Source organism: Ciconia boyciana, chromosome 19 (assembly GCF_034638445.1).
Source record: "Ciconia boyciana chromosome 19, ASM3463844v1, whole genome shotgun sequence".
NCBI lineage: Eukaryota > Metazoa > Chordata > Aves > Ciconiiformes > Ciconiidae > Ciconia > Ciconia boyciana.
Window position 1 is genome coordinate 9768773 of NC_132952.1, and position 27423 is coordinate 9796195.

The following is a 27423-nucleotide window of genomic DNA, read 5'->3' on the forward strand; positions in this document are numbered from 1 at the left end:
CACTAGAAAGCTAGCAGAAACATGCACACGCATCTCACCTGTGTGGTAACAACCATCATGAAATGAGAGGCTATTAAGACTCCATATTTACCTAAAGAGAAAACCTGCGTGATGTTTTTCCAATGAGCTGTGAGAACATCGTGAAGTCTTCACTAAAACCTCTCCCAAAAGAATGGAAGCTTTCTCCGAGTCCGGTGTGGGGTTTTTTTGTGTGGTTTCGCCCCCCCACTTCCTTTGTGAGTTGTGTGAACACATATGCAATAGCCTTTATGGTTAAGAACACTAAATCTTTGCTCTCTAGTTTTTTTCTTGTTCAAGATTGTCAGGAACTGTGGGGAACAGTAGAGAAGTGTGCTGATTACTTAGCAGGTAGAGATTTCGGTGAGAGTAGGCAAGCACAAATCATCATGGGAAAGGGAACAGTGCAGAGAAGCATCTCTGATGCTCAGCAGAGATCAGATGCTGTGTCCAGATTAAGGAGCAGACACTTCAAGATCCTGCTTCTCCAGTCATCCAGGTTAGGTACCTAAAATAGTGTGCTCTGTCTACCTGCTGGTGCGCAAATTCCTTTTCTGTCTGTGGACACGAAGCAGGGATGGAAAATGAATTGCTAGCACATGCCCAACTCTTACTTCAGTGTAGGGTCATATTGTGGCTGGAGCAAACACACATTGAGACTTAGCCTAACAGATTTTGCTCTACAAGTTTAAAGTAAGGCCCTTTAGGCTACTTTGTAGACAGCATGGGAAGGAAAAAAGAGATTAATACTTGTGAAAAAGGTTTTGTGAATGTTTTGTCTTTTGTATCTACTCTTGCTTTTATTGCCTAGATGTCTGAGCAGGAAGAGAGAATTCACTGTTAACTGTCATGATGGGGGGGGGGGTATTTCGTAGCTGTGGCGATCGGGAACAATTCGTGGCCTTTTCAATTGTTTGTAGTGTCTGTTTTAACATGGGAATGCTTGAATCATCTGCTTTCTCCTTAAATGAACCATTGAGCTTTTTCTTCCATCAGCTAAGTGATTACAAGGCTAGTGGAGAGGAGTATAGGTAATTTCCTTTCAGCAAAGGGTGGCCTAGTAGATTAAGTGACTATTAACCACCCACTTTGCTTGAAGAGTGGCAGGAAAAATTAAGAGCTTGGCTTTGGTTTGGTTCATTCTCTGAGTTTACTCCCAAACTTGGTTTATCGGAGACGTGCTCCCAGCAGCTCTGAGTCTAGCCAGACACAGGGACACAGAGGTGGGCATTGTTGCTTCCAGACTGTGATTTTTGATGAACAAATATTTCTTGCCTAAAAGGAAGAAGAAGCATAACCTAACCATGAAGCATTTTCTTAGCAATTTTGCATTATGCTTTTGTCACTAGTGCAGGAAGTGCCTGAGGGGTAGACAAGGCTTCTCCTGGACTTTCCTGTTTGCGCTTCCTGTGGTCAACTTAAAATACAGTGCTAAATGATGTTTAGAAAGTTTTTAAAGAGGGAAGGTTAGCAAGAAATGGCTTTGAACTTTACATAGATAGCTGAGAATCAGCCTTTACATTTCCACATTATTGCTACCTCAGTGAAACTCCTGGCTTCTTTTTGGGAACGGTGGATTTCATTGTGAAGAGCGAACTGATAACCATTATCAGTGGGCAGGGCCTGAAAACTTTAATCCTGTAGGATTGTTAGATATGCAGGAGCTGTACTCTGTAAACTAGATTAAACAGGCAGTGCCCCCCGTCGCTTCTGCCAATGGTGTGCCAGAGTTAGTGTGGCATGGCTGTGAACCGGCAGCTCGGACAGCTGGCCGAGCTGTCGGACCTGTGCGCACGGAAGAAAAGCAGTGATATGGTAGAATTTGTGTTGTTGTGTACCGCCTGTACATCCTTGCAGTTCTTTCCTTTGAACTTCTGCAGATGGTCTGAGGTGTTTATCACACTTCTGTGCGGGCACAGAGTTTGCGTGATGAGCAGCACAGAGCGAAGCACCATATGCGTTCCTCGAGTGAAGGTGAGGGCAGTGTGGGTGAATAGGCTCTGTTCTAGTCTTGACTGCAAGTGCTGCAGAGTCATCTGGGAGTGGAGACCAAGCCAGTCTTGGTCTCTAGCACCGCACAGTGGTGTGCAGGACTCGGCGTGTCGGAACTACCGAAGCGAGCTCTTTCCTGCTCATTCATGGTGAGCCCAATGCTTTGGGCTATTGGTTGATGCAAACCACAAATGCTAAGAGTCAGCTTTTCTAGAATCTGTTTCATGGCTGAGGAGCTGCTTGACAAGATGGTTGGTATTTTCTGTGTCACAATTTGTACTCCAACTCACATATTGCTTGTTTTCAGTTCAGTTTGCCTTCAGCTGCAAACATCCCTATGAGGGTATTAAGTTACATTTCAAAGGCATTGCTAATCTGTCATATATAGCTGTAATTGTAGCACCTACTTTTTAAAACAGGCGTTCTCTGGCAATTCATGCCAAAAAGTGTAACCACACTTCGCTAACTGATATTGTTAAACACCAGGGTTTTATCAAGAGCATCACAGTTTACTGCCATCACGCTGTGGTTACTAAAGATGAGTAAAGGCTTGCTGTGTTTGTATTAGTGTTGTAGTATGACCCTAGATCCCACAAACATCAGAATTTGTAGCACTACATTCTTCCTCTGTGGTTCATAACCATCTTTTTACAATCTGAAAAATTCATTTATGAGCAGTTTTCCTCTGATTTCATCATAACAGGGGCCAATGGCCCCTTGATGGTTTCTGACAGATGGATAAAGCTTCCCCTTCCTGCTGATAAGAAATAACCCCCATATGAAAACTACTGGAGAGTCTGTTTTATAGTCGTGCCCGTGTCCATCTGGCTTCTTCTGGGAATGCATGAATAATGAAATTAACTTCTCGGCACATGGCGTAGCCATGACTGAGGAATAGCCTTTCGTTTCCAGATTCCACCTACATACTATCATGAACCACTTACTATAAAGAACAGGCATTAAGATTGAACAGGAATAAACCTCTAGGAAAGATGAAGTTTACTTTTAGCTTGCTTAGAGTGTGCATTGCAGAAAATGACTGTAGCATATGTCTGTGAATTATATACTGTTTGGATGATGTTCAATCTATAGCAGTACTTAGCATCCAGAAAGAAGTTTAACACTGATATGTCTTTATTAGTACTCAGCTAAGTGCCTGAGGGGAAAAAGAACCACAACAAACCCAAGCTCATAAGGTGCCTGGAAGACCTTTACAGATATAGACAGTGTTTTAAAAATATTTTGCCGTATTCGTTCCTAGGTGTTACCAAATGGTAGATAATGTTCACCTTTGTAATCAATAATTTTGAGTGTTTATGCTTATAAACATAACAGTGTGGGGGTTTTATTTACTGTCATAACATCAGCAAACTGTTATTTGCATTCAGTTGCATGGTAATAGGCTGTTGGATGGAAATATGTTCATAATGTATGTGTAAAAGTAAATATGGCCAGTGAAACAGCATCTGTGTTTGCTCTCAGTACCCTGAGCCTCACCTCTCTTCTTCTTACAGTGTCCCTTTAGTCAGTTGACAACAGAGCTTGTGTCACAAAGCAATGAGTCTTAGAAATAGTTTTGGTCTTGCAGGAATCCTGCTGAAAGACTGTATAAGGTCCACGTAGATGGTCTGGAATACGAGTAACTTCCTAGTTCTCTGACTCACCCCCACAGATGAACAATTTTATGACTTTTAAATAACTGCTTATGAATCATCTGGAGGGCTGTAAAGGAAGATGTGTGGCACTCATTTTTGTGCCAACATTTTTCTCTGACTGTGATAGGGTATTAGTGAATTGTAATCAAGGGAGAAGAGCACTTGCATGAACATCTGCAGGAGCACTGGGACCTCACAGAGAGTAGAAGTGGCACAAAACATGGAATTTCTTTGCTTTCTTTTTCTTGTTAGAATTTTTGGGCTTTGTGTTACCTTGTCGTGTCAGTATTTCTTTCCTTGAATCATTAGCCTGTTATTCATGTCTTGATGATTACACTTCTGTCCAGATTTTTACTTTTTCGTATCTTGCATAGCTTTAAGCTTGTATACTTTCTCACACCTTAATAGCAGTTTTCTCAGCACAACAGAGCCAAGGTTACACACCTATGCTGTATTAAATTAGGCTTTGGATCACAGCCTGAAATGCTATGCTGAGTGTTACAGAGGGCTAGAAGAAATGTCCTTACTACACTCTTCATTTTAATGTGGTCTGCACTGTGAGATGAGCACGAGATCTCTGTCCTCTACAGAGGTGGGGTTTCTTCAGGCTCTTCACAAAATATATTTTATGTTTGTTCTGTTCTGCTGCTGATGCTGCATGCTCTCTAATTTCCCTTCTGAGAAGGCTCAGAAGATGAGGGGCAGTGTCCTAATGGAGCACATTTCTGTCACTGAGGCCCTTCTCGCTAACTTTTGCCCACTTGTTTGCATGAGAGCACAAGTCATTACCGTTTACTTGGTGTCGTCAAGCGGTAATGATTCAGCTCTGAAAAGCTGTATTTACAGTCAGCCAAATGAAACACGCAAGTGCACGTAAGTTCCTAAAGCAGAGGGCTTGTCCTTCTGATTTTTAGAATCAAATATGGTGGTATGTTCTAAAAACCACTGTGGATGTTCCTATTTAAGTTCTGTGTTAGCCAAGAGACTGAGATACATGTAATTCTTGAGTAACATGGAAGATGTCCAATGTTCCAAGAAATCTTGCTCACAAATTTTTTTATTGTGTCATGGTCTTTTCTGAGTCATTTTGAAAAAAAATGAAATATCTTTCATGTTGTACATGATCTTAGGTCACACTATGAGCAAAATGTAAATTCTAAACCTGCATGCATTATTTCTGCGACAGGAGGTCAGTACTTTTTTATATACTATGAAATTACAAATGCAGTACAGTAATAGCCCTTTTGCATCTCAGTTTCCCGTTTTGTAAAATGGAGTGATTTGGTGGAATTAGAATGGAATACAGTAATATTGTTAAAGCCCTCTGTATCGTATTAACCATTTGCAAGTTATTGGTGGTGTTTCAGCCTCCAAACATAGCTTAAAAGGCTGTTTGAATAAGATAGTATGGGATATAAGATAAGTTTGTATAGGAAAATGTTTTCTTTGCTCACGTAATAGTATTGACTTGGGAATGAAAATCCTGCTGACTTGTCAAAATATACCCACAGTCACATGGGAACTTGAAGCCTTATTTGAAGACTTGACCATTTTGAAGTGAAGAGCTTGGTCTGTCTGATCAGGTCTGATCTGTAAAAACCTAGAGGAGTCAGGAGTCTACTGGCATAGGTTGCTGTGAATGACAAAGCTCATATCCAGTGATGAGGAGAGTACTTGTGGCCAGAATAGCTGGCCCAGGAATGTTCCCGTCAGCTTTGTGAGGAAGATTTTTGAGTCATGTCCAGGGATTTTCAGTGCGTCACTGAGTTATGTGGCTGGCTGTTTATAGACTGGACAGTCAGTCCTCAAGAAATCTGTGCTTTTCCAGTCAGATGCGTAATCCTGCTGCTGCCTTAGGTCAATGGTAGATTTTTCAGCCTCTTTAATGAGACCGGTGTTTGGATACATGCTTGCCATCTCAGAAGAGTGCACAGGTTGCTCTCCGGTTTGAATGGGGCTCCCATGCTTTTAACCAGCTACAGAACAAGTACTGCTTACTTTATGTGTAAACAGCTCAGAAGGTGGAAGGTTTGGTTAATGCACGTCTGCTCCGTCAGCCGTGGTGGGGGGTTTTGGTGTCCCGTGTCCCCCCCCCCGATTTGGGATTCCCCTGTGTATGCCAGAAGAGGTCTCACTTTGTGTTTTTGAGGTTATGGTCTCTGAGGAAGATGAAATTTCCCAGACTCTGCAGGCACACTGGTCTCTTCAGGTCCTACAGTTGTTGATGAATCTGTGAGCTGCATGCTGTGCTCAGGAAGAGACAGAGTAGGAAGGATTTGCCTGTCCAAATATAGACTTCTGCTTTGGAGCTGGTTGTCTCAGTTTGCTCAGTAGTCAGTGGAGAGAAACAGGTGTTGCTGGGGTATGACTCATCCCATCCAAGGCTGTGTCCCAATAACCGTCTGGCTGCTCAGACCATCAGAAACAATGCGGTCAAAGTTTCATCAGAGCAGGACTCATTCATGCCAGGACTAAATATTCCATGTTTTCTTCACGAGCTCAGAGCATGTTTGCAATTAGCTGAAAATTACATTATGTTTATTTGACCCATGCATATTCCTCTTGAAAATAATAGCTTGATTACTGTTGTGATGGGTTTTCATTGGCTAAACTCAGTGGTTTTTTTCCTCGTGTTAATTGAACAGAGGAAGAAAATACGTACAGGTTAAGAAAGTTTTTGGCTATTTTTAACGGATTAGGTGGCCAAGTGGCTCTCCAAGTGAATTCATACTTCATTGACTGAGAACAAAACTGCAGGTTGTCCATTCATAACAAGCCAAGAATAACAGTCTTATTCCTATTGAATGGTTGTTCTTATTTTACCTTCGTGCTGGCAAATACAGCTTCTGAAGGACTCTGAATTTGAGTAGGGTCTTCACCATTTCAAGCGGAGAGAAGTTTTGTGTTGCAGGAAGCTCTGCACGCTTATGGCTGTGTCTTTGCTATAGCTCTCATTTTCAAGTGTGCCAAAAAGGCTGGTCTTCAAGGGTACTCTCAAGAGATTAATCTTTCTCCATTAACCAGTCTTGGTGAACAAATCCTGGCAATATTCCTCCTTCAGGATCTTGATAGAATAGTCTCAGACTTCTAACGTTTCTTCTAGGATATGAAACCAGACTGGAAGAATTGCTGGAGTGTTAATTTACTACCTGGTGTCTGTCTCCTGGAGGAAGAGGAAAAAAAACTGGAAAGCAGTAGTCTCCCACTGGAATCTTGGCATGAGGTGACTAGATGAATGACAACATCTCTGTTCTGCAATGGGGCCTCTCTGACCTTTCGTTTCCTGTTGAATTGTGAAACAACAAAGTAAACATTTAACTGAATGTGGCAGCCTGAGACAATTGGCCCTATTGTAGAAGGAACGCCAGTCCCTTCTCTCTCTGCATAAATTCTCTTCGCTGGCAATGCTAATAGAACTGCAGTGGAAGAAAGCCAGGCTTTTCATTGGGCAAGACCCAAGTTTAAGCAGAAATACGAGTAGTGTGTGGCTTGGTCCCTGGAAGTCTCCTGGATGCAGCAGGGCTGCTGAGGATTGCCCACGGTCAGAGCCCTTTCAAAAGTATTTTGTTTGTAGCATAGGAAATCGATTTGCAGTATCAAAGTCTTCAAAGCTCTGCCATGGGGGTTGGTGGCAGTAGTTGGATGTGGCATCATTTTTTGTACTGATATAACCATTCCAGAGTGGAATTGCTGAGATGTGTTCCTTGTACAAAGAGGAGTCATTCTTCAAACTCATTGCCTTGATCTCATAGCACTGCCATGACTCTGCATTCCTAGCTGAGGTAGGCTTCTCAGCATGAATAAAACCACGAGTTCTAAAATGCTGTAAATTTACCTGACCTTACTGTTCATCCAACTGAGATGAAAGTAGTCTATTCCCTTGTTCCAGGCTCACCAGTTCATACCAGCCTTCGACTGTGCTTTGTGATGATCTGTCATGTTGTTGGATCCTGCATAACCTCCTGCTGAAGAAGACCTGGCTAATACTGATGCACTACCACTGACCTTGTGTATTTCCAGATATAGTCCATGAGAACATTTTAAATGCCTTTAAAATACTGTCTTCTGTACATGTAAATAAGCATTACAAGCATTTCCAGACAGTCTGGAAATACATTCATTTTAGTGGTAGTTCTGCTCATCTGATAAATCTGCTGCCCTACTTTATTTATTGTGGGCTTTTTTGATTTTAGAGCAGATTGATAAGTTAATTGCTTTTAAACAGATTACATGTCAATAAGGATGGTACATGTTTAATGGACATTTAACGCACTTATATTTATAAGGAGTTCTACTTTCTCCTCTCGACTGTGCTAGGATGCAGATGCCAGCCTCTTCTGACTTCCTGTAATTAATTTGACAGTCAGACTGAATCAAATCTACATTTGGAATACTGTTGCTTTCAAAGAATGTTGGTCTTCTGCAAAAAAAGCAGTGTATCAGCTGCATGAAGATCTGGCTTGTATCCATCCCTTGGTCCCCAGAGAGCCTACTCCTCTCTACAGCACCTGTATATTCTCAGTCTATTCAGTCAGAGAGTTGTCTTGTGGAGTATTTTAGTTTGCTTTTATTATTGTTTTCATATCAAGTGGAAAAAAGGTATATGAAGTGGTGTTCATATAGGTGAGGGGCACTTTAGTATTATCTGCAGGTTTTCTGCTTGCTTTACTTCTCAATTCATTTTGTGCGCGTATCTAATTAGTATACTGGTAGTCTCTCTGCAGATGTTTCTGCTAATGTATCTTTGCAATAACATTTCTTAGTGAAATGGGTCTGTACAGACAATCCTTATCTTAAAAAGTTAAGGGAGTTGGGGACCAATGATGTCTGCATATTATGCCACCTCTCCCATTGAGCTCTAGCTACAGACAGCCTGTGCTTTGGGTGATTGTTGAAATTCATGACTTCTGTCATGTATGCAGAATTAGAATATTTCAGGGAAAATGTCAAAAAATCGACAAAATAGGTGGCATATACACAGCTGACCACTGAGCCCTGCCATTTTGTGAATGGAAAGTCTTCGTTAACTGTTTTGGGCTCCTTTCCTGGATCCACTTGCTTTTTCTCTGAGACCGTGTCCTAGATGGTTTTCACAAGCATGTATTTCCCAAGCTGTTTTCCAGGGGGACTTTTAAATGTCATGTCCCTAGTCTGCCTAGTCCTGCCTAGTCATGTCTGCCAAGTCCCTAGCCTGGCAAGGCAAGCTTGCCACTTCTCCGTGAGAAAAATTAAGGGATTTAAAACTGACTCTTCCCCAGTTTTTCAAACACATTGCTCCTCTGTTTATTCTTCCAGCACCACCCAATGTAAATGAGTTCCCGTTAGTCACACAAGAATTTTTTTTATAACCCACTATTCAATGATGTATTCTCAGTCCAGTGTTCATTAAATTGTTGTACCTTCGTGTTCATAACATCATTGTACATCAGTTCTTTGTCAGGTGGGCACCTATAAGCTGCCTAGGAGATGTCATACAGATCTCTTCAAATTCTCGTGACTCAGACCTGCCAAAGTTCTCGTGTCTTCTGTTTTGTGAGGCTCCATCTGAATGAGGATGAACTTCAAGAGCTGTAGTTCAGACAGGAGTCTTAAATTACTAAGCTCTCATTGAAATTCATTTTCTTCAAGGTTCGTTGCTTTCTCACACTTGCCACCATGATCGCTGCTGTGCCGAGCTCTCCTAATTTTTTATTACTGCCTGCTAGTGAATCTTTTAGATGGACTTGTTGGATTGTAACTCAAAGGGGTTTTGATAGGTATATTAAAAGTGGACTGTGCAAAAATATCATAGTGCATACAAATCATAATACCTATTACTTCTGCTCTGTGGCTTAAAATGTACCACTGTGTTGTTTAAAGAGAAAAGGAGTCTAAAGAGCTGAACTGTTTGAGCAGTCCGACTCCTAGCAGTGAATGTTACAGCCCAAGGCTGGCTTTGCTGGAAGCACAGACAGGACAAAGCCACTCCTGCGTGTTTTTCTTCTTTGTAGCAAGCTGATTAATTCCTGAAGTAGAATTTTGATCAGAGCTGGGCATGGAAATCCTATCTTGCCTTTGCTTGTGTGGATGAAGAATTATGGGGGGAGTTGGTATTGCCAATGAATGCCAGATGCTGATTGATGCTTCTTCCATTCTAGTAACTTAAAACTTTTTTAAGTTTATGCAAATGAGCTGCTGTGCCCTCTTGTTTTTACCACACTTGAAATAATGGAGAAGCTAACTGTCTAGCAGAAGCAATGAAACAGAACAGTATCTTGCTCTTTTAAGTATTGTCATGCAACAAATTTCACCGTGCGTATTTGCCTCGCTTTCTGCTTCCATTTTATTTTGTCACTGTAGCTGCAGTGATTTTTTCCAGAGCTTTCCAAGGCTTGTTCCTGATACTACACCTTGGAGGCTTCTGTGCCTGGATTGTTCTATTTTTGGGTAACTACCTCTAAACAGAAAATGATTCCAAAGTCAGGGGAGGGGGGGAAGTGAATTGACTTTCAGGGCTAGAATGTAAGAGAGGAGTCATCTCACATGGAGATACTGAAAAAGTTTTGTCCTTTTGTGCCTTTGGGGAAATAGGCTCTTTGCTGCTCATGCTAGGGGTTACCTGAATGCTGTGTGTGATTGTCCATCTGTGTGTGGCCCTTCTATGTATGTGCAGCACCGCGAGTCATGTTCAGTGTTTTTGCTCACATGTTCTTTCCCTACTTGTTCCAGAGCTACACTCTCTCTGCTTTAGTCTTTCATCTCCAAAAGATTATTTTAACTTCTCAAAATTTCATGGAATACTGTGCAGATGGGTGGCTTAAAAACTATTGTTCAGCTCCTTCCCTCTTGGGAAGGTTTATTGTTGTCCTGTTGGCAAGCAAAACACAGCTCTTTTTTCCAGAAGCAAAATTTATGATTCTTCCTGCCTGTTTAAATTCACTCAGTCCTTCTGGAGTTCATCCAGCCTTAAGTTTTCAGACTTGAAACAAAACACTGGCATTGGTTTTTTTAGACCTATCTCAAGTAGGAGAGTTTTAAAGCTGGTATTTTTTAAATACTTTCCTGCTTCTCTTCTCTAAAGAGCTTTGTAGGACTGACTCCAGGTATTTTTTTGATACACCATAGCATTACTGCTGAACTTTTGGATTGTCTCCAACTTTTCCAGGAAAACTACATGTAAACTGTCAGGATCAAAGATTGAAAATACATACATACATACATATAGATACATATATATATATATATATATATATATGGAAACAAAACCCCACCAACCAAGAAACCCTATAAGCCTTTCCTTGAAGAAAAGTATTCATTCACTAGTTCTAAAAAATTATTAAAGGCACAGTATTTGAAAAAAGATGATTTGTCACTAGTGCTTCTTACTGTGAGGTGATTATTCTGTCATTTGAAATTTGTAAACACTGTCTGGGCTTCTTCCGGAGGATTTTAGCCAGCTCACACTCACTCTTTGCCTTCAGAAAGGACTGTGTAAAACTTCAGGTCTCTGTGGTGTCAGATCACAGCAGAGTATCACATTGGTCTTCTCCAGATTTAAATTCTAAGAATTTTCTCTTTCAAGATCCACCTGTCAGACAAGTTTTGTTACTTACAAAAGTTAGCTCTGTAGAAGTTTGAAGTGTGTGTTGCTTTTAAAGTGAAGTTGCAGAAACCTTTTGGAATCTAAAAACATTAAGGCAGGACAAGAGACAAAGGTCTTGCGCTGCTCAAGAACCTCGCAGAAGTACAGAGCTGCTGGAGGGAAAGGGCGGGTATCGGGACAGGTATCGGGACAGGGGAAGGGGGTTTGGGTGGCAGAACTGTGGAGAGGAGGGGAGGCAGTGAAAGACAGGGACTGTCCTCTCCTGCACCTCTTCTCCTGGGGAGGAGAGAAGGTATGTACAAGGCCAGACGTTTTTCAGCCTGTGAAATTTAACGTTTATTTTTACTCCTGCGTTTTCCCCAGTCTTCAGCAATTCAGTCATCTATATGTATATCCTGCTTCTCACCAGAAACAGCTGCTCTGTGCTGCCCCAAGGATCTCTACTCTGCTTTTTGTGGAAGTGTTAACAAAGCCATTTCCTTGTTCTGTCTCCTGCAGTTCTAAAAAAGAATAGCAATTTAAACACGCTACAGGAGGTTTTATGCAAGCCTAAAATATACCTTATGGACAAGAGTATTGTGCTGTTATTTCTTCAGATGGCTTTACTGTCATGAAATTTTCACAGCAGCTGCAGGCCTATAGGCTTAGGATGGATGGTATCTATCATACAGGCTGTAAAAAGACTTAGAACTGAGACACAGACTGCCAGATCTGTGACTGTAACTTAGGCTTTAAGGGCAACATTGAGTTTTTGGGAGTGGGCTTTTATACTAGTCTTTTACCCTCCAAAGGTGTCCAGAGATGTCAATGCTACCTGAATTTTAATGAAATTAAATGATAGGATACCAAGGGGGAAAGGGGGAGACATTAGTTTCTGTTTTCTCTTGTTAACAGGGAGAAGATTTCTCCTAGAAATGAGAATTCAGGTTGTGTGAGGTAAATGTCTTTTTTTCTTCATAAATAGTATTCCTTTGAATAAAAAGTCCTGAGTTCTCAGACCACCTATTTAATATTTTTGTATGTCCTAATATTTGCTTTCAAATAAATTGAAATATTAGCAATTAAAGTGTAATACTTAGTTCTATTTAATTTCTGTGTTATGAGCATTACTTGGGAAATAGGGTTAATGACAAAGCAAGAGATTTTGAATGTCAGAATTTTGTGTTTCTTGTTCCTCAAAATTGCTTTTTAGATGGGCGTTTGAGCATTTGGTGAGGACGAGTACAATCCCATCTATGACAATTTCTAGCAAATTGAGAAGAAATGTAGTCTTAGATATAATTATTTTCATATAGATTTTGGAAAATAGGGAGCTGTTGTGCAAGAATGCTCTGAGTCTAGCCTTGTCAAGTTTGTCTCTCCATGCTTTTTGTCAGCTGGTTTCCCTGCGCAAGTGTGGCAGCCGGTGTGTTATTTCACAGGAGTCTGTTGTGACAAGAAGCAGAAGAGAATTTTATTGGCCTGAGTTGAGGACAGCAGAGAACTTTGAATCAGGCAAGAGCTGCAAAATCCATGTAAACCTGGGTTCTACTATTTCTGCTGCTCACAGAGCTGCTTTCTTTGATAGGTCAGTAAACTCTGTTTTCTACTAAAATGGCAGCATAACAAGCTGTGCAGTATGTATTCGGTATTTCCTCATTGGTCAAAAGAGCACCCTTTTCCTGTGAGGGCAGGCCAGGTGGAAGTCAGTTTACAAAATCAAACTGACACAAGTGCAGCATCAGCAGAACAAAATTAGGTGGTCAGGAGAGATGCCCAATCTTAATATCCAGTTCTAGTACATGCCTCTTTGCAGCAAACTACATGCGTTAGAAATGCCTTGTAGTCAATGTGCTTCAGGAGCTCAGTTTGCAAATACACGCACGCACAGGTAACGAGAGTTTGTCTCAGTCATATCTAGTCGTGTCAATTAGAATGGCATTCGTTCACGGTGATCCCAATGGCTCCAAATAGTACCTTTTCATTTGTATTCATCCTAAATGCAAAATTTTGGGATATATAAAATACCCATGTTATTTCCGTATTAGGTGACACAAATGTCCTTAGGAGTGCTGTACTGCAGTCAGCAGATCCCTTCTCATTGCCCCAGCATATAAGCGCCAGCATTCTTACTGGATATACTGTGTGTGTTAATTAGCATTAGCTTTTTAAAATATGTATAAGAAATAGTGTCCCTGACCAGAAAACCAGAATTTGTTGCTCAGAAAATCAGTAATCAAACATTTAATTATTTTTCTGTAGGATAAATAGTCTCTTATTAGGATTATGTGCTCAGGCTTCTACAAAGGTGCAAATTTAATCTATTTTATGATGAAAGATTAAAACCACAAATCCCGTTTAATAGTGGATCTCCAGCAATAAGTAGCTATGTCATTTTATGGCTAATGTCCAACATGAGAGTTAATAGTAAGGACACTTTTGTACCTTTTCCACAGTGAAGACTAACCTGAGCATTGCCTGTAAAACAGGAACCAAATGCTTGCTTGTATGTGGGAAACATGGCTAAACATTCCAAATGACAGCACTTAGTCTTGGAATGGATAAGTCATTCTGCAGTAATTTTGCTAATTATTGATTATCTGCTTAGTTTCAGAATAGGTCTCTTCAGATTAATTAAACTGTCCCTGTAAAATGTTTTATTGTAAATTCATGACAGTCAGTCCTGGTTCCTTTACGCTACAGTGTTTGTTTGTTACAAAGAGTATGTGCATTTGGTTTGAAATGGCATTTGTCCAGTTATTTACTGGCTCTTATTATAAAATATAACTTCACGTTAGTATAGTTTTTTAATTAAGCAGTTTATTCTTATTTTTGGGATCCGGAAATCTTGAGGGTTTTTTTGTTGTTGTGTTGGTTTTTTTGGTTTCGTTGGTGTTTCCCCCCCCGAGTATGCTGACACAGTTTCAATAATTTATCCGTTGGGTATTACACAACTGGGGCATAGGGAGAAGCATTGAGGCGCTCTGTAAACTTTGAGTGACATGGTAGAAATCAAAGTGACATAATAAAAACCTGCTATCCAACTTGTGAAAGCATGAATCAGCTAGATGGGGCTTGAAAGAGGATTTGCTGCTGTTGGAATATTCCCTTCTCCAGTGGGCATCGTGCATACTCTCCAGGTTATGCATGGTTCAGGAAGCAGCAGTGGTAGAACCCAGAATTTTTGTGAAAGTTACCCATGAATCTGTAGTGTTAGCAGTTTAGTGGTAAGTTTAATTATAATATGTTCTGCTTATAACAGAGTCAGTGATTTGGAGCCGTATTTGGTGGTTTCCTAATACTTGGAAGTAGAAACACAATACGAGTTTTTGAGATTAGTTTAACATGCCCAAAAAACCAAAACCTTCTGCACAAAACCAGAAAAACCCAGCACTTTAGTATGAAACATTAATGCTACAACCTTAGCATGAAAATACAGAAAAATAAAGTTACCACATTTGCTGATGTAGAAGAAACATAGCAGTAGCAATAGATGAATAGCTTCTTATGAGCAGTTAGTCTTAACAAATGTATCAGTCTGCTGACCTTTCCCCTTCAGTTTTTTCCTGTTTTTGAAGAGGTGAAGGGTTTCCTCTTGGAGGGGGGGCACAGGGCTATCTGTTCATATGTCTTACAAGCAGGTTCCTTTTATTCTTCAGGAAAATACAGTAATACAAACTCTACCGATTGGTTTTAAATTGACATAGGGTTTCCAGACCAAGACAAAAGTATACATGTGTAGTCTGGATTCAGTCCAAAGCATCTTTACCTCCAAACTGGTTTAGGCCAGAGAGACAGGATGTTCCACAGAGCAAAAAACCATGTGATTAAAGAGCATGAACAAACACAGAGTATATTATTAACAAAATACCAGATTGCATTTCATGTTGGGTTTTCTGGCTGGTGACCCATGGAGTTGACTCAAAAAGTTAACAGAGAGTCAAAGGTCCAGTCTGTTCTAACATAATCACAAAATAATCACATAATAATCACAAAAGACTCCCCGAAACCTCCTTCCTGTATGGCGGTCTTAAAAAGCTGTTCACACTGGTCCTGGCAGTGGAACAAATACACCACAGTGAGACTCTGTGCTCGGGAATGTGTCCTGAGAGAATGTTAGGGCAGCTGCTGTGGAGGGGTTTTACCTTACCATACACACCATTCTGTATGTGCCTAGCAATTAGGCTCCCTGTTATCTCCAGGCTCCTCATGCTGTCGACAACACCTTTCATTTCTCCCTTGTGTTCTGACTCACAGGTCTGTCAGTGCCATTCTGTCTGTCCTACCTTGTGGCCCTGTCCATTTTCAGGATGTGGCTGATACCTTCGCATCCTGATCAGCAGCTGTCTAGGCCATGATCTGTATGGGCAGACTATGAATTGCTGCTTTGTGGTGAGGATGCATGTAGTAGAGGCACAAGGTGAAGGGTATATGGTGTTTGGAGACTTGTGGAGCACTTGACTAGCAGCTGACAAGAAATTTCGGTCATAAGCAGGTAGATAACTTGGAGTAGTCTTGGCTGGTCATGTGCAAGGAAGAGAATCGAAAAAAAAACGGAACCTTTTTTGTGGTTGTTGATAGCATTAGGAGATTCTGCTCCTGGGAATTTGCATGCCTTTGACCCCAGAAAGCCTGAAGAGATCCACGAATCTTCACCATGTAAAAGTTTTCTTCAGGAAATTCAATCAGAAAGTGTCAGAAGTGCTGTGTCCCATCCCGTCCCTGAGCATGCCTTTTTCTGGGAGGCTGCACTTCCGCTCTCCTCCTCTGTTAGCAGAGGGCTGAGGTACCAGTGAGCCTGTGAACGCTGGTACCTGGTGGCGTGTGAATCCTGGTGGTGTTTCACAAAAACCGCTTTCTGCTTTCTGGGCAGTGTGTGGGGGTCTCAGGAAGGGGAGCATCAGGTCCATTTGCATTTATTTTTCACAGAAGGTCACTTTATTACAAATGGACTTGCGTATCCTGGGTTTTCCTTTTCAGGGCTTCACAAATACTTGTGAAGTTTTTCCATTTGTATTTAACGCTTTTAGCCAAGTGGAGAGCTCTAGCTGTAGTTTAACTCCTCTTTAGTGTTGCAGGCTCATCATATTTAACATGCATTTTAGCCAGGAGGGAAAGGAGCGTTTGGTGCTGTGGAAGCAGTGGGTGTCGGATCCCTGACAGGCAATGTGCTTCTGAAGATGACAGCTTTTCCTGTACTGCCCGCAGCATCACTCAGGAACGTGTCTCCTCCCTCACAGAGATGCCAGCTGCCTTCTCTTCCCATCCCATCCCCGCTGTTAGTCAGCAGATGCACTCCACTCCTCCGGATCCAAAGTAGAAGATATTTTCACTAACGCTTCCTCACTCTTCTTTGTTATTGCTGAAACTGAGATTTCCCGAGGCACTCTGGGCATGGGGTTGCTTTGAATGCAAGGAGAGGTACTGTGGAGCAGCACGTATCGGAGCTCCAAGGGGAGGCCCTGGGGTGCCTGCCCGGGAGCAGGGGGTGCGAGCGTGAGTCACAAGCTGTAGAACCGGGAGGGCAGGGGCGTCAGCCCCATTTGTGCTTGAATCACTCGTAGCCAGCAGCAGGTCAGCTGGTGGATGGCTGCAGCCTGAAGTGAAAGCTTATAACTCGCCAGCCAGCACAGGGTTCCAAAAGTGAATATCTGCATTTCATCAGCGTCTTGTATTGTCTCTCTGAGAAATGGTATTCAGTTGCAGGTAACTGGTGGTGCTTCGGTTTCCAGTGGCTTTCCACCTATTCATTTGTGTTGGGTCAGTGCAACTGCTTTATAAACATGGAAATGCGCTTGAAATCTGATGAGCTTGCAACACAAAAGAAAACCTAAAATGCTATGAGATCTCAAACGCCAGAACCGTGGGGCTTTCTACCAAGCTCCAGTTCAGGTTTGCATGAAATGGTGAAATTAAAACTTGGCACTTCTTTCAGGCTCAGTCAGAGAAATCATTCCTAGGTACTATAAACAATTAAAGGACCAAATTATTCTTCAGTGCACAAATATGTGGGAATCCTGTAGCAGTCGAGAGGAAACTGTGGTACCAGTGAAGTCAGCTGGCCTAGAAATTGTTTCATGTGTCCTTGGTATGAAAATGCACTGAAGTTTCACAACAAAATGGCAAACATAACGTACCATGACCTGTTTTCTAACCCTGGGACAAGATTAAGTTTGAACTGGTGACAGGTATCAGAATATTTGCCTAAGCAAACACGGTAAAAGTTGTGTTAAGCCTTTTGGAATGTTCGGGTCACCCACATCTGTGTGATTTGCATGATAAAATCTCAAAGAATGGAATAGAAGCACTTTTCATATGTAAAGTAACAATAATCAAGTTCTTCCAGAATGTTCTATCTTTATACTGAAATGTTCTGCAGATTTTTCTGTAGGTTAGGTGGGGTAAAAAGGCACATTTACCATCTTAAATGCGGCTTTCTGATTGTGTCCCAAATACATTAAGCTACAATTGTGTTTCCTTAATCCAAATGTTTTTAAATTAAAATTGCTTTTACTTGGAGTTCTGTCACTGTTGATGTCACAGCATGTTATTTACTAGCAGAGAAGTTCTAGTCGGAGGCCATAAGTCACAGGTTTTTGTCTCTTCATCTCTCCTTCTTGCAAGACTTCTTAAAAGTATTCCTACTTTTTAGTAAACAGTTTTCCGTGGTGCAGACTTAGAGGTGTTTTAGCTATTTCCTGGCTATTGTCTCCAAATACTTGAGAGAGAATTTTGTCCCAGTACCCTACTGCACTGGTACTGAACTTTGTTTTACAGCCCAGCATCCTTCCAGCTCAGTGTTCATCATGAACAAAACTGCCACCTTTGATGTAGGTGCTCTGATCGGTTGGTGGCTGTGGAGCATCTTTGACTGAATGCAGAACCCCGAGCATTTCTTATTAAGGCCTTTGGTGAAAATGTTGGTGCCTGCGGCTTCCTTGGGAAGCTGAGCAGTTTGGCAAGAGTGTGATGGGTGGTCTGCCAGGTAGTGCCTAGGTGGCAGCTGATTGCTTTTGGAACGCTCTCCCTCCTTCCGCACAAAGGGAGTTCCTTCTCCTGCATTTGGACTGCTGTTGAGCTCTTAGTCCTGGATTGTCCTGTTTATACTTCTAGAGATTAGCTTTCTCGCTGACCTATGGAGCTGACTTATTTTTCAATGACTTGCAGAAACTCAGTGTCAGCAATCAGATCTTCAGACATCTCGTGGGGTGCTGATTCACTAATATCTCACCTTTGGTACTACTTAAATATCAGTCTGAGTTGTAGGTTTTAAGCTATGATATGATATGCATTGTCTTGCAGTCCAGAGCAGAAATAGCTACGAGAAATATCTACCTTTTCTGTATTACTGTTGACAGATTTTTACCCTATGAATGTAGTAATGGGCAATCTGATTATTACAGATGTTTTTATCAATGGTTATATTTGTTTTTATCCTAACATATTTAAAAACTTCTGATTGTCTTTATCTGCTGGCAGGTATTTGTTTGGTTCCCCCTGGCTTCCCCTCCCCCCCCAGCTTCCTGACTGTCTTTTACTTCCGTTACCTGTTTCCCAAGCTGGTTATGTATAGTTGCTACTATTTTAGCTCCTTTCTGGCTTCCATTAATCTTGAATTTCCAAGATTGTCAATACCACATTTGGGACAAGTGTTTTCTAATTAAATTCACCTCTTTTGAACTGCCCTGATTTATAGGATCTGACCAAGAAAAGATGTATTTTAAATATAATTTCTGATTGCTAGAGATGCATCTTTTTCCTGTCACAGGTATAGTTGGCAGCCCAAGGTTTGGCTACAAACCTACTTTGTTTCTTGTTTTTCAGGTGAAAGTAACATCCAGTCAGACTTTGCATGGCATGAGGCAGAAACAGGATTTTCTAGCACGGTGAGTACTTGCAGAATCAACAGGCTGATGATTTCTAATGACCAAGAATTCAGGAGACATTGCATCCTAAATAAAAGCAAAAGGGGGGCAGTAATCGCTGAGTAAATTCTGTTTCACCTCTACCTGTTTTATAAGTGGCTTCAGGGGGGAATTTAGGAAAGGCGCATTGCGGAATGACTTAATGTGAACTCTCATGATCATCGCAAGGAGCACTACTGGGGGAAGTTCACAAATTGAGTTTTGAAGGAGCTATTTAAAATGATAATATGGGTAGGAATTTAATGATGGTGTTCATGAGAAGACCTTAAATAGGGATCATGTAGCAGAGGATATTTTTCCCTTTAGCACTCACTGTCTTTGACTTCAATTGTAAACTCTTTTATCTTTCGTCACTTTGGTAGATGTAGACTTTTCAAGCCTCTTTTGGCTTTTTTTTCCTTCCACAGCTGAACAGAGACCAGAAGTGTCTCTTTTACCAGTTTTTAGTTTGCTGCTTTTCCAGGCCGTTTTCATTGAATGGTTCCAGGAAAAGCTAGAAAAGACCTTGCAAGGTCACAGAGTTCCTCTATTTCACCTCCTTGGCCCAAGGCAGGATCTAATCACCCTAACCTGCTCTCAAGCATCCTGGCAGATGATCTTAAAAGTCTCCAGTGATAGACACTCTCCTAACTCCCTAAGCAATTTCAAATTTTTTTAATAGAAATTTTTGCCCCCTGTCTAACTTATAAATAATAAATAAAATAAATAAAACAACACGATTTCATTAATTGTACAGGAGCACTCAGGTTTTGACATGGGCAGCAGCAGGAGACTGCTATGAACTTGACTGCTGTAGCTTCATTTTGTGTTCTGGTGCGACCCACCAGATGAAAGAGGGCATGATTAAGGTATGTGTAGTTTGCTGCAATAATGCCCCCCCTGCTCACCTCTTGGCCCCTTGATTTTCTTAAGGTTCTGTACCTGAAGAATTTTTATTTATTCTGACATGTTTTCCTGATCTTTGTTCATGCTGGTTTCATGAATGACAATTTATTTCCTGTCTCCAGTGAAGATGGTTAGTAAAACTGGTGTTACAGAAATACAGGTGGGAGAGAGACAGGAAAAGGACTAAATTAGACCAAGACAATACAAAGATAAATGATGTGCACATTAGGGTCATCTTTCACAGCAGGGCATACAGTAATGATTTACCTCGGAAGGAATAATGCCTTAAAAAACACACGGAGAAAGTGTATTTACTAGTATTGTTTAAAATTAGTCCCCAAAGGCAGCACAGTGAATGCCACTTACTTTGGCCAAACTCTGAGTATCTGTCCATTTGGTACTTTTGCTTGCATGGTAGCCTGGGAATCAGTGTGATCCAGAAATAGGAGCCTGGGAAAGCCACTATCCAGAAAATGCTTTAAGTCTCTTTCAAGCCATGAGGGAAAGAGGGCAAGTGCCAGTCCCTATCCAGAGGAAGGGATGAGTGAGTCAGATTTTCTGGTCATGGATTGGATCAGTGGTGGTAAATTTATGGGTGGGCAGAAGCAGGCACTCCAGTGTAAAGTGCAGGGCAAGAACTGTTCGGAATGGAATTGTGTGTCCAATGCATTTATTCAGAGCCAGGCCCTTCCTACACAGTAGCCAATCTGTTACAAATACAGATTTCTCTGGTAACCACAAGTTCTTTGATTTCTTTGAATGCTACGATACAATTAGTTGCTTGTGATCTGGGTGCCTGCAGTATACTGAAGAGTTGCTTCTGCAGCAGAAGTAATTACTTTCTCATTAAGTCTAAAAAACTAGTTACAAAGTCCATCAAGTTGTACCTACCTACAGGCCATGTTCCTTGCAACCGAAACCTTCTGTGCTATGGTCTATTGATGCACAAGAGTCACATCCACAGGCCCACAGTCAGCCCCACTCTGCTCCAGGATGATCAATAATTGCCACTTTAATGGCATCTTTTCCACTTGCCTCTTGGCTAAAGGACAGTAATAGCATAATGTTCAGTGATGCAGCATATGTTTTGAAGTCCTCATCAATGAGCAGATTACCCTGTTACCTAAACTAGGCATATTGTGGAATTTCAGAAATGCAAAAAGAAATGTACGAGCTAGGTTTGAATCAGCTAAGAAAGTTTTGGGATTAAACCACATAGGGGAGGCGTCCTATGATACTGGCTTTTGACCAGAGTTTTATGGTCTTTTATTTGTCTGGTGCCTGTTCTGTCCCTAAAACACTGGTGCAAGGAGCAGATCAGGAGAGAAAATACAATTGGACGATGCACTTGGTTTGCTGTATAGGAATCATTTACCTTTGCATTGCTTGCTTGCCTCCTGTCTTCTGATTTACTGTGACCTGCAAGGGAATGTTCCTCTACCACAGCCAAGGCATTCAGGCGGAGCTAATTGAGCAATTAAATTATCAGGTGATGGAAGTAAAAATCTCATCCACACAGTGGATGGATTTAGCAATCTGACTCCTTTTAGTTTGACTTACTATTATGTAATGTGTGTGTTGCTACATAGGTGCACGCTCTGTGCAAAACAAAGAGGTAAGCAGCTGTTCTGACCTACGCTTTAGCTGACATGGGGTTCATGACTTCTGTCAGCTGACCATAGAAGAAGGTGACAGTTGGGGTTTCTGAGGATAAACTGTGAATGTGGACAGTCCATTTCATAGAACTTCCCTTCCCAACTCCTTCTTTCTTGAAAGTCTCCTGCCAGGAGTTTGTAGCTGTGGCTGAGCTAACAAACACATGAAAAAACCTTTCTTTCCAGTCGGGTGCATTTCACCTCTAAGTATCCATGAAGGAGTGCACAAAGCTAGGCAGTGTCCAAGTGCTGGTGGGTTTATGCAGAATTGCAAAGGGAAGCAAATTCCATTTTGGTGAAGAATAACAAAGATGATGATGACCTGGCCGAAGACCCATTTCGTACAACAAGCAGAGGCAATCTGAGATGCATGTGTTTTCTGAGAACATCGTAGAGATGTGGCGTTTGCCAGCTGTCCAACTCGGCTCATTCCAATTCTGGGAATGATATGTGTAATAAAAGCACGTCAGAATTCTAGCTCCCTCTTCCTGTACAGAAATACTACTACATGGGTAGTTGTTTTAGCTGCAAGATTGGTAATGGTAAAAAACCACACCTGTCCACGGCAATGCTGTCGTTATTAAATAGGTAGAGGACAGGGCATTAGAAATGCTGTTGCAACAGAAAACACAGGGAAACCTGAAACCCTAGAATGGAGGACTGAAAAGGGTGCGACATGCTCACCGGGACAAACTTCTGCAGTGAGGTTAGACCAGGGTGTAATCGAGAAAATGCTGCTGCTGGATAGATCTGCTTTGTTCCCATGGCAGGAGTTCTGTGTGTTGGTCTGATCACATAATCTCAGACCATATTAGAATAGAGGAGAGAGAGTCAGTCTCTTTTGGCTTCATAGAAAGGTTTGATTTTAAATTAAAGAGGACATTGCAAAAGGTCATGAACATTGACTCTGCCAGTTAAAATAGGTTGTTTCCTTCCCTTTTATTGACAGTACAGAAAGTCTTAAAAGAATCTACATGTTTCTGCCCTATTGAAATTCTCAGGGGAAGGTAATTCTGAGGGGATGTCCAGACTCAGTATGGTCCAGTATGTTCCAAAGCTGAGGGAGAGACTAGCCCTGGTCATGTCTTCTGTCGGGGAGAATGTATAGTGTGCACGAAGTTCCCAGCACTAATATCATAATAAGACTACGTGCTCCTGTATCTGCAAGCTGTGTGTCGAGGTGTTATTGTTACTATTATCCATGGAAAGTAAAGGGCAGGGCCTATCTGAGGTTCATGGACTAGATTCAGTGGCAACATTTCTCCTTAGGCAAGTGGGTGGCTTGAGAAGCTGTGCAAAGCAAGGTAACAAGTTAATCTGCAGGAAGACACTTGTATCAAACCTGTTTTTCTCCTATCCAACTTGCTCAGAAACAAAAGATAGTGACAAAAATCTACTTTATGTTTTATAAATCTCAAATATTAATTCTCACCTCTGTCCTTTATGCCTGTTCTTCAGCTGCGAAATCTCTGTATCACATGGTGAAGACAGTTATTTGACACTTGAAATTTAAAGGAGCCCATATTCCAGTATCTTGGGATGTCCACTTTATTTTTGATCAAAAAGTTCTCCCATTTTATTGTCTCCATGTAGCCTGATCACATAAGCAAGTCTCCTAGTGCACTTGGATTTTTAATTTAAAAAAAAAAAAAAAGGGGGTGGGGGGGGTGGGGAGGCTGGAAGCATTTGTCACTTGGGCATGGGAAGGTTGTCCAGCATCTTGGCCAGTGTGAAAAGGAGAGCCAGGAGAATATGGTCTGTTTGAAGAAAGTGGTTTGAGGTTATCATGTTCTTCTCTCTGACCATAAGACCTCAGAAGGAGGTTTTTTTGACTTTGCAAGAGATGGTAAATTGGCTTAGTGTGAAGTGGATGTGATCTAGCTCTGTCCCTACTGTCTTTCAGAAGAGATTGGTTAGAGAGGTGCAAAACTCTCTTCCTTACGGCTGCAAAGGACCATTAGTCTCGTGGACTGAGCTCTCATTTAGCAAAAGCATCTTCCACCCATATTCTCTCTTCTACCAGTGATCTCTGTTTGACTAATGCATGTATTCCACAGAAGCATGCATGTCTACTGCTTCCCTCAGTAGCTTATTGCAATGGTTGATCTCTTCTAACTCTGAAAAACATGTATTTTACTTGTAATTTGAATTTGTTTAGCTTTAATTTTCAGCCCTTGGTTGGACCAGTTGCTTTAGAAGCCCTTGCTCTGTGTCTTATTCAGGAATTCAACAGATAGAATTCTTTAATTAGATTATTGCAAAATGTTTTCCAGCTCATCAATCATTTCTGCCATTCTTCACCCCGAGTTTTTCAATGCTATCTTTCAGTTGTGGCCCCCAGAGCTAGACTCAGGCTCCAGTGTAATTTTCATCTGTACCAGGCCTAGAAGGGAAAAATACTGCCTGCTGGTTAAGGTATTCCAGGGCTGCGATCAGACCCCTTCCTGGGGAACGCCTCTGTGTGGCTGAGCCTTAGAACAGGGGAACCAGTTACTCATTTACTGATTCCTGTGTGTTCGGTCTTCAGACATAAAGCTGACCTAGAAGCTGCACTAAACTTTCATATAGGATCAAACCCATGGATTCTTGGCAAGCTCTGCTAGTCCTACACCCAAAGAGTTGATAATATTACTGAGAAACTAAGTAACTGTATACCTGCAGAAATCACTTATTCCTCATGGGAGAGGGAAAAAAAACCCAAGTAGACAAGTCAAACTAACAGCAAGCCTGTTTTTATTCTACCAGGCAGAAGACTAATTAGATTACTTTGAGGCCTGACCTCCAATTTTGTATCCAAAGGTCATGGCTCTTGTTGGAGAGATCAATTAATATATCAGTGTATCAGGCTCAACACAGAAATGCCATCCAAACAGTGTACAGGGAACCTTTGCGTGCTGTATATTTGCCCTAGCAGATAGTTAATCTGGGTTACTGTTTGCTACCTGTTCCATTTCTCTTGCTCAAGAGCATTAGCAAATGTTTATTTGACAGAATGTTCTGTTCCTCTCCTCTCCTTTTTTTTCCCTCCTCTCTCCCAAGAAAATGCACGCTAACCCCAGAGCAACTCCAGACTGCAAACATCATGTTGCAGGCTGGAGTCTAGTCAGAGGAGTTGCTTTACTGCTGATGGGGGAGAGTAGAAAATGTCTTGAGAATCGGTTGCCAAACAGGGAAAGGGCCTTTAACTAAAGGGTAAGAAATCAGAAGAAAGGAGATGCTTGCATCCCTTTGACTTACCTGAAAACACTCAACAAATTGAATACCAAGGTGAATAGTCTATTTAGACCAGTAGAAGCAAAAAGCAGGGTTGTGAATAGCAGCAACAAAGTGTCCACTAATAGCCCCTGTGGAAACAGGATTGCTATCTGATCTAGTATGGCTGCCTTCCTGTTGTTTTAGTAGGAGGTTGATCTCACTGAAAGATCTCCAAAGGCCTCCATGCTAGTCCCACAGTCATTGCTTTCCACTGTACCGATGAATCAGTTTTCTTCAAATGCTATTCATATGCTGCATTGAAAGTGTGGAGCACTCTACAGGTCCATATTGTTCCCCTGTGTACATATGATGCAGAGCAAATGGTAGTTACCAATGCTGGTTAATGCTTGAAAGTGACAGAAATCCTGGTTGCTAGTGACAGAAGGGGAGTGGGAGATGATAGGCTAGCAAATGACTTATATCATATAAATGTTTGTTTCTGACGTGGCGGGGTGCTGGAATACCGCTGTCGGAGATGGACATTTAGGAGGGAAACAAAGTAAGGATAAGATGCTGAAAACCCTTATCCCTTTTACCATGCTCCAAGGAAAGGTAAATTGTACTCATCACCCAGCAAACGTTCTCAAATTTAGTCTCAAATTTAGTTCCCACAGGAGAATTTGCTGAGCCATGTACACTTGTCAAATCAGGATGCACAGCCCCTGCTTGTTTCTGTGCTCTGTGGAAGTCTGCTCATGGCTGTAGTCTGGTGCTTTGAAGGTTGCTTTGGTGTTCTAGGCAAACAGAGGCCCTGAAAGAGACTGCCAAGGTCCGAGAGTGGCACAGGGGTGTCCTTTCTCTGTTACTTCATCTCTGCCCTTTTCTCTGCCTCAGTGGATGCGAGAGGCAAGGAAGGCTGTCAGAGTGGCTTTGGGGCCATCCAGGAATATTAAAGCACCTGTCTGTATCGGTTTACACCGAGTGGCCATACCGCACCCCAACATCTGTCTGTCTCCATAAGCTAACTGATTGTTTGGGATGGCACGTAGACATCCCTCTAGTCTCTGCCTTGTTGCTAGCCACTTTCAGGCAGAAAGGGGATGACAGCCCCTGCCTCTCCTGTCTGACAGGCACTCTGTATGGATGGAAGAGGCTAAATTAAAAACAGCAGAAGTAGACTTTCTGGTTTTTCTTGATGACTGGTATAAAGGAGAGAAGGGAGCAGTCTGTGCAGTGCAATTAACATCGAGTGCTATTGCAACTCATCCTGTAATGCGATATAGATACAATCTCAGCAGAAAAATGAACGCTGCACTGAGTCAGAAACATAGAGCAATGCTGGGTTTTGAAGAAAGTAATTAGCCCCAGGGACCCGGTGGTTTCTCATTTCCCCTGTGGTAAACACAGGGAAGTGGGGCAGTACTTCCCATAGGCTTCCAGAGTCAATTTAGACAAGGTATAGAGCCAATTTATAAACCAAAGTTTTAATGAATGCTTAGCAGGAGGCAGGGGCACCTCTGGTCTTCCTGCAGTGTGCAACCACGTACCACTCGGTGCCATGCTGCTTTTCTTCCGTGAGCTCCGAGTACGCTGTCTCTGTCTGGGCACTGCTGAGTCAGCCCAAGCCCCTGCCGGTGCAGCTGCTGAGATCGCAGCCTGGTGCAGCACCGCTTTGGTACCCTTCGCCACCTCTCCCACCAAGGGTGATGCTGCATGACAGACCTGCCGGGGTCACCATTCGCCATGCCTGCCTGCAGCCGGGTGCTGTGGCCTGCCGTCTGCACAGTGCCTCACCCTACCACCTCTTCCCGTCAGCCCTTGGTACAGCAGTGGCCTGGCCCTTCCTTGTGCTGCCCTGCACTTGGCCTTCACAAAAGAAGTGATTTGAGGTTTTCCAGAACTCACTGGTCATGTGAGTTCTGCTTTCCTTCTCCAATAGAAGATCAGAAGTGTACTGAATCACAGAAATAAGACATCCGGTAGCCAAGAAAACTTTGATCTTGCTAATGACAGGACCTGGCTGGAAGCTGCAGCTCACAATTAATACAAGAAGCAAGGAATTGAGCTGTTCAGGCAACATAGCAGGGATGACAGTAATCTCTATTTATGCTCTGTCTTTAAATGAAAATTTAGTTTAGTTCTAAAATATATGTAGCTTGTGCCTGCTCTGGGTGACCGCAAGTTCCTGCATCCAGGATTCTCACTCCTGCTTTCCTGACATACTACTTGTCACCTTTCTGTGGTTCGTCACATCCAGAAAAAAACCTGCAGGGTCTTCAGGGCATAATCACGTCCTTGTCTCTTGTGAAATGCATAGTCCACTTGAGGCATCGCAGTGACATGAAATACTGTACTTCAGTGAGTTTGCCACACTGCTTTGTGTGTTCCTGCACCTCTTTCCCCGAAGCTGCACCCAATAGCGACACTTAGCACCAATATCTTGCACGGTAAATATCTTGCATGCCTGCAGTTAACACTTCTGTTCAGCATTTGTCCAGAAGTGCGCAGTCAATGTAGCCTAGCGCGCGTGCTGCCTC

At 42.1% G+C, this 27423-nt stretch overlaps 1 protein-coding gene across 26 annotated transcripts in view; it reads left to right on the forward strand.

Moving 5' to 3' along the window:
- The window catches only part of SLC45A1 (solute carrier family 45 member 1), a 78049-nt gene that overhangs the window by 25073 nt on the left and 25553 nt on the right, over positions 1–27423 (forward strand). For 12 of the 26 annotated variants that reach the window (XM_072883625.1, XM_072883621.1, XM_072883624.1 and 9 more), the window contains exon 1: positions 19052–19112. In XM_072883625.1, coding sequence (XP_072739726.1) covers positions 19084–19112 — 29 coding nt within the window. In that variant the 5' untranslated portion in view covers positions 19052–19083. Of the gene's footprint in view, positions 1–4424; positions 4539–6768; positions 6889–19050; positions 19113–19887; positions 20000–27423 lie in introns of those variants that run through there. The other 14 variants (XM_072883639.1, XM_072883636.1, XM_072883647.1 and 11 more) reach the window with 11 other exon arrangements.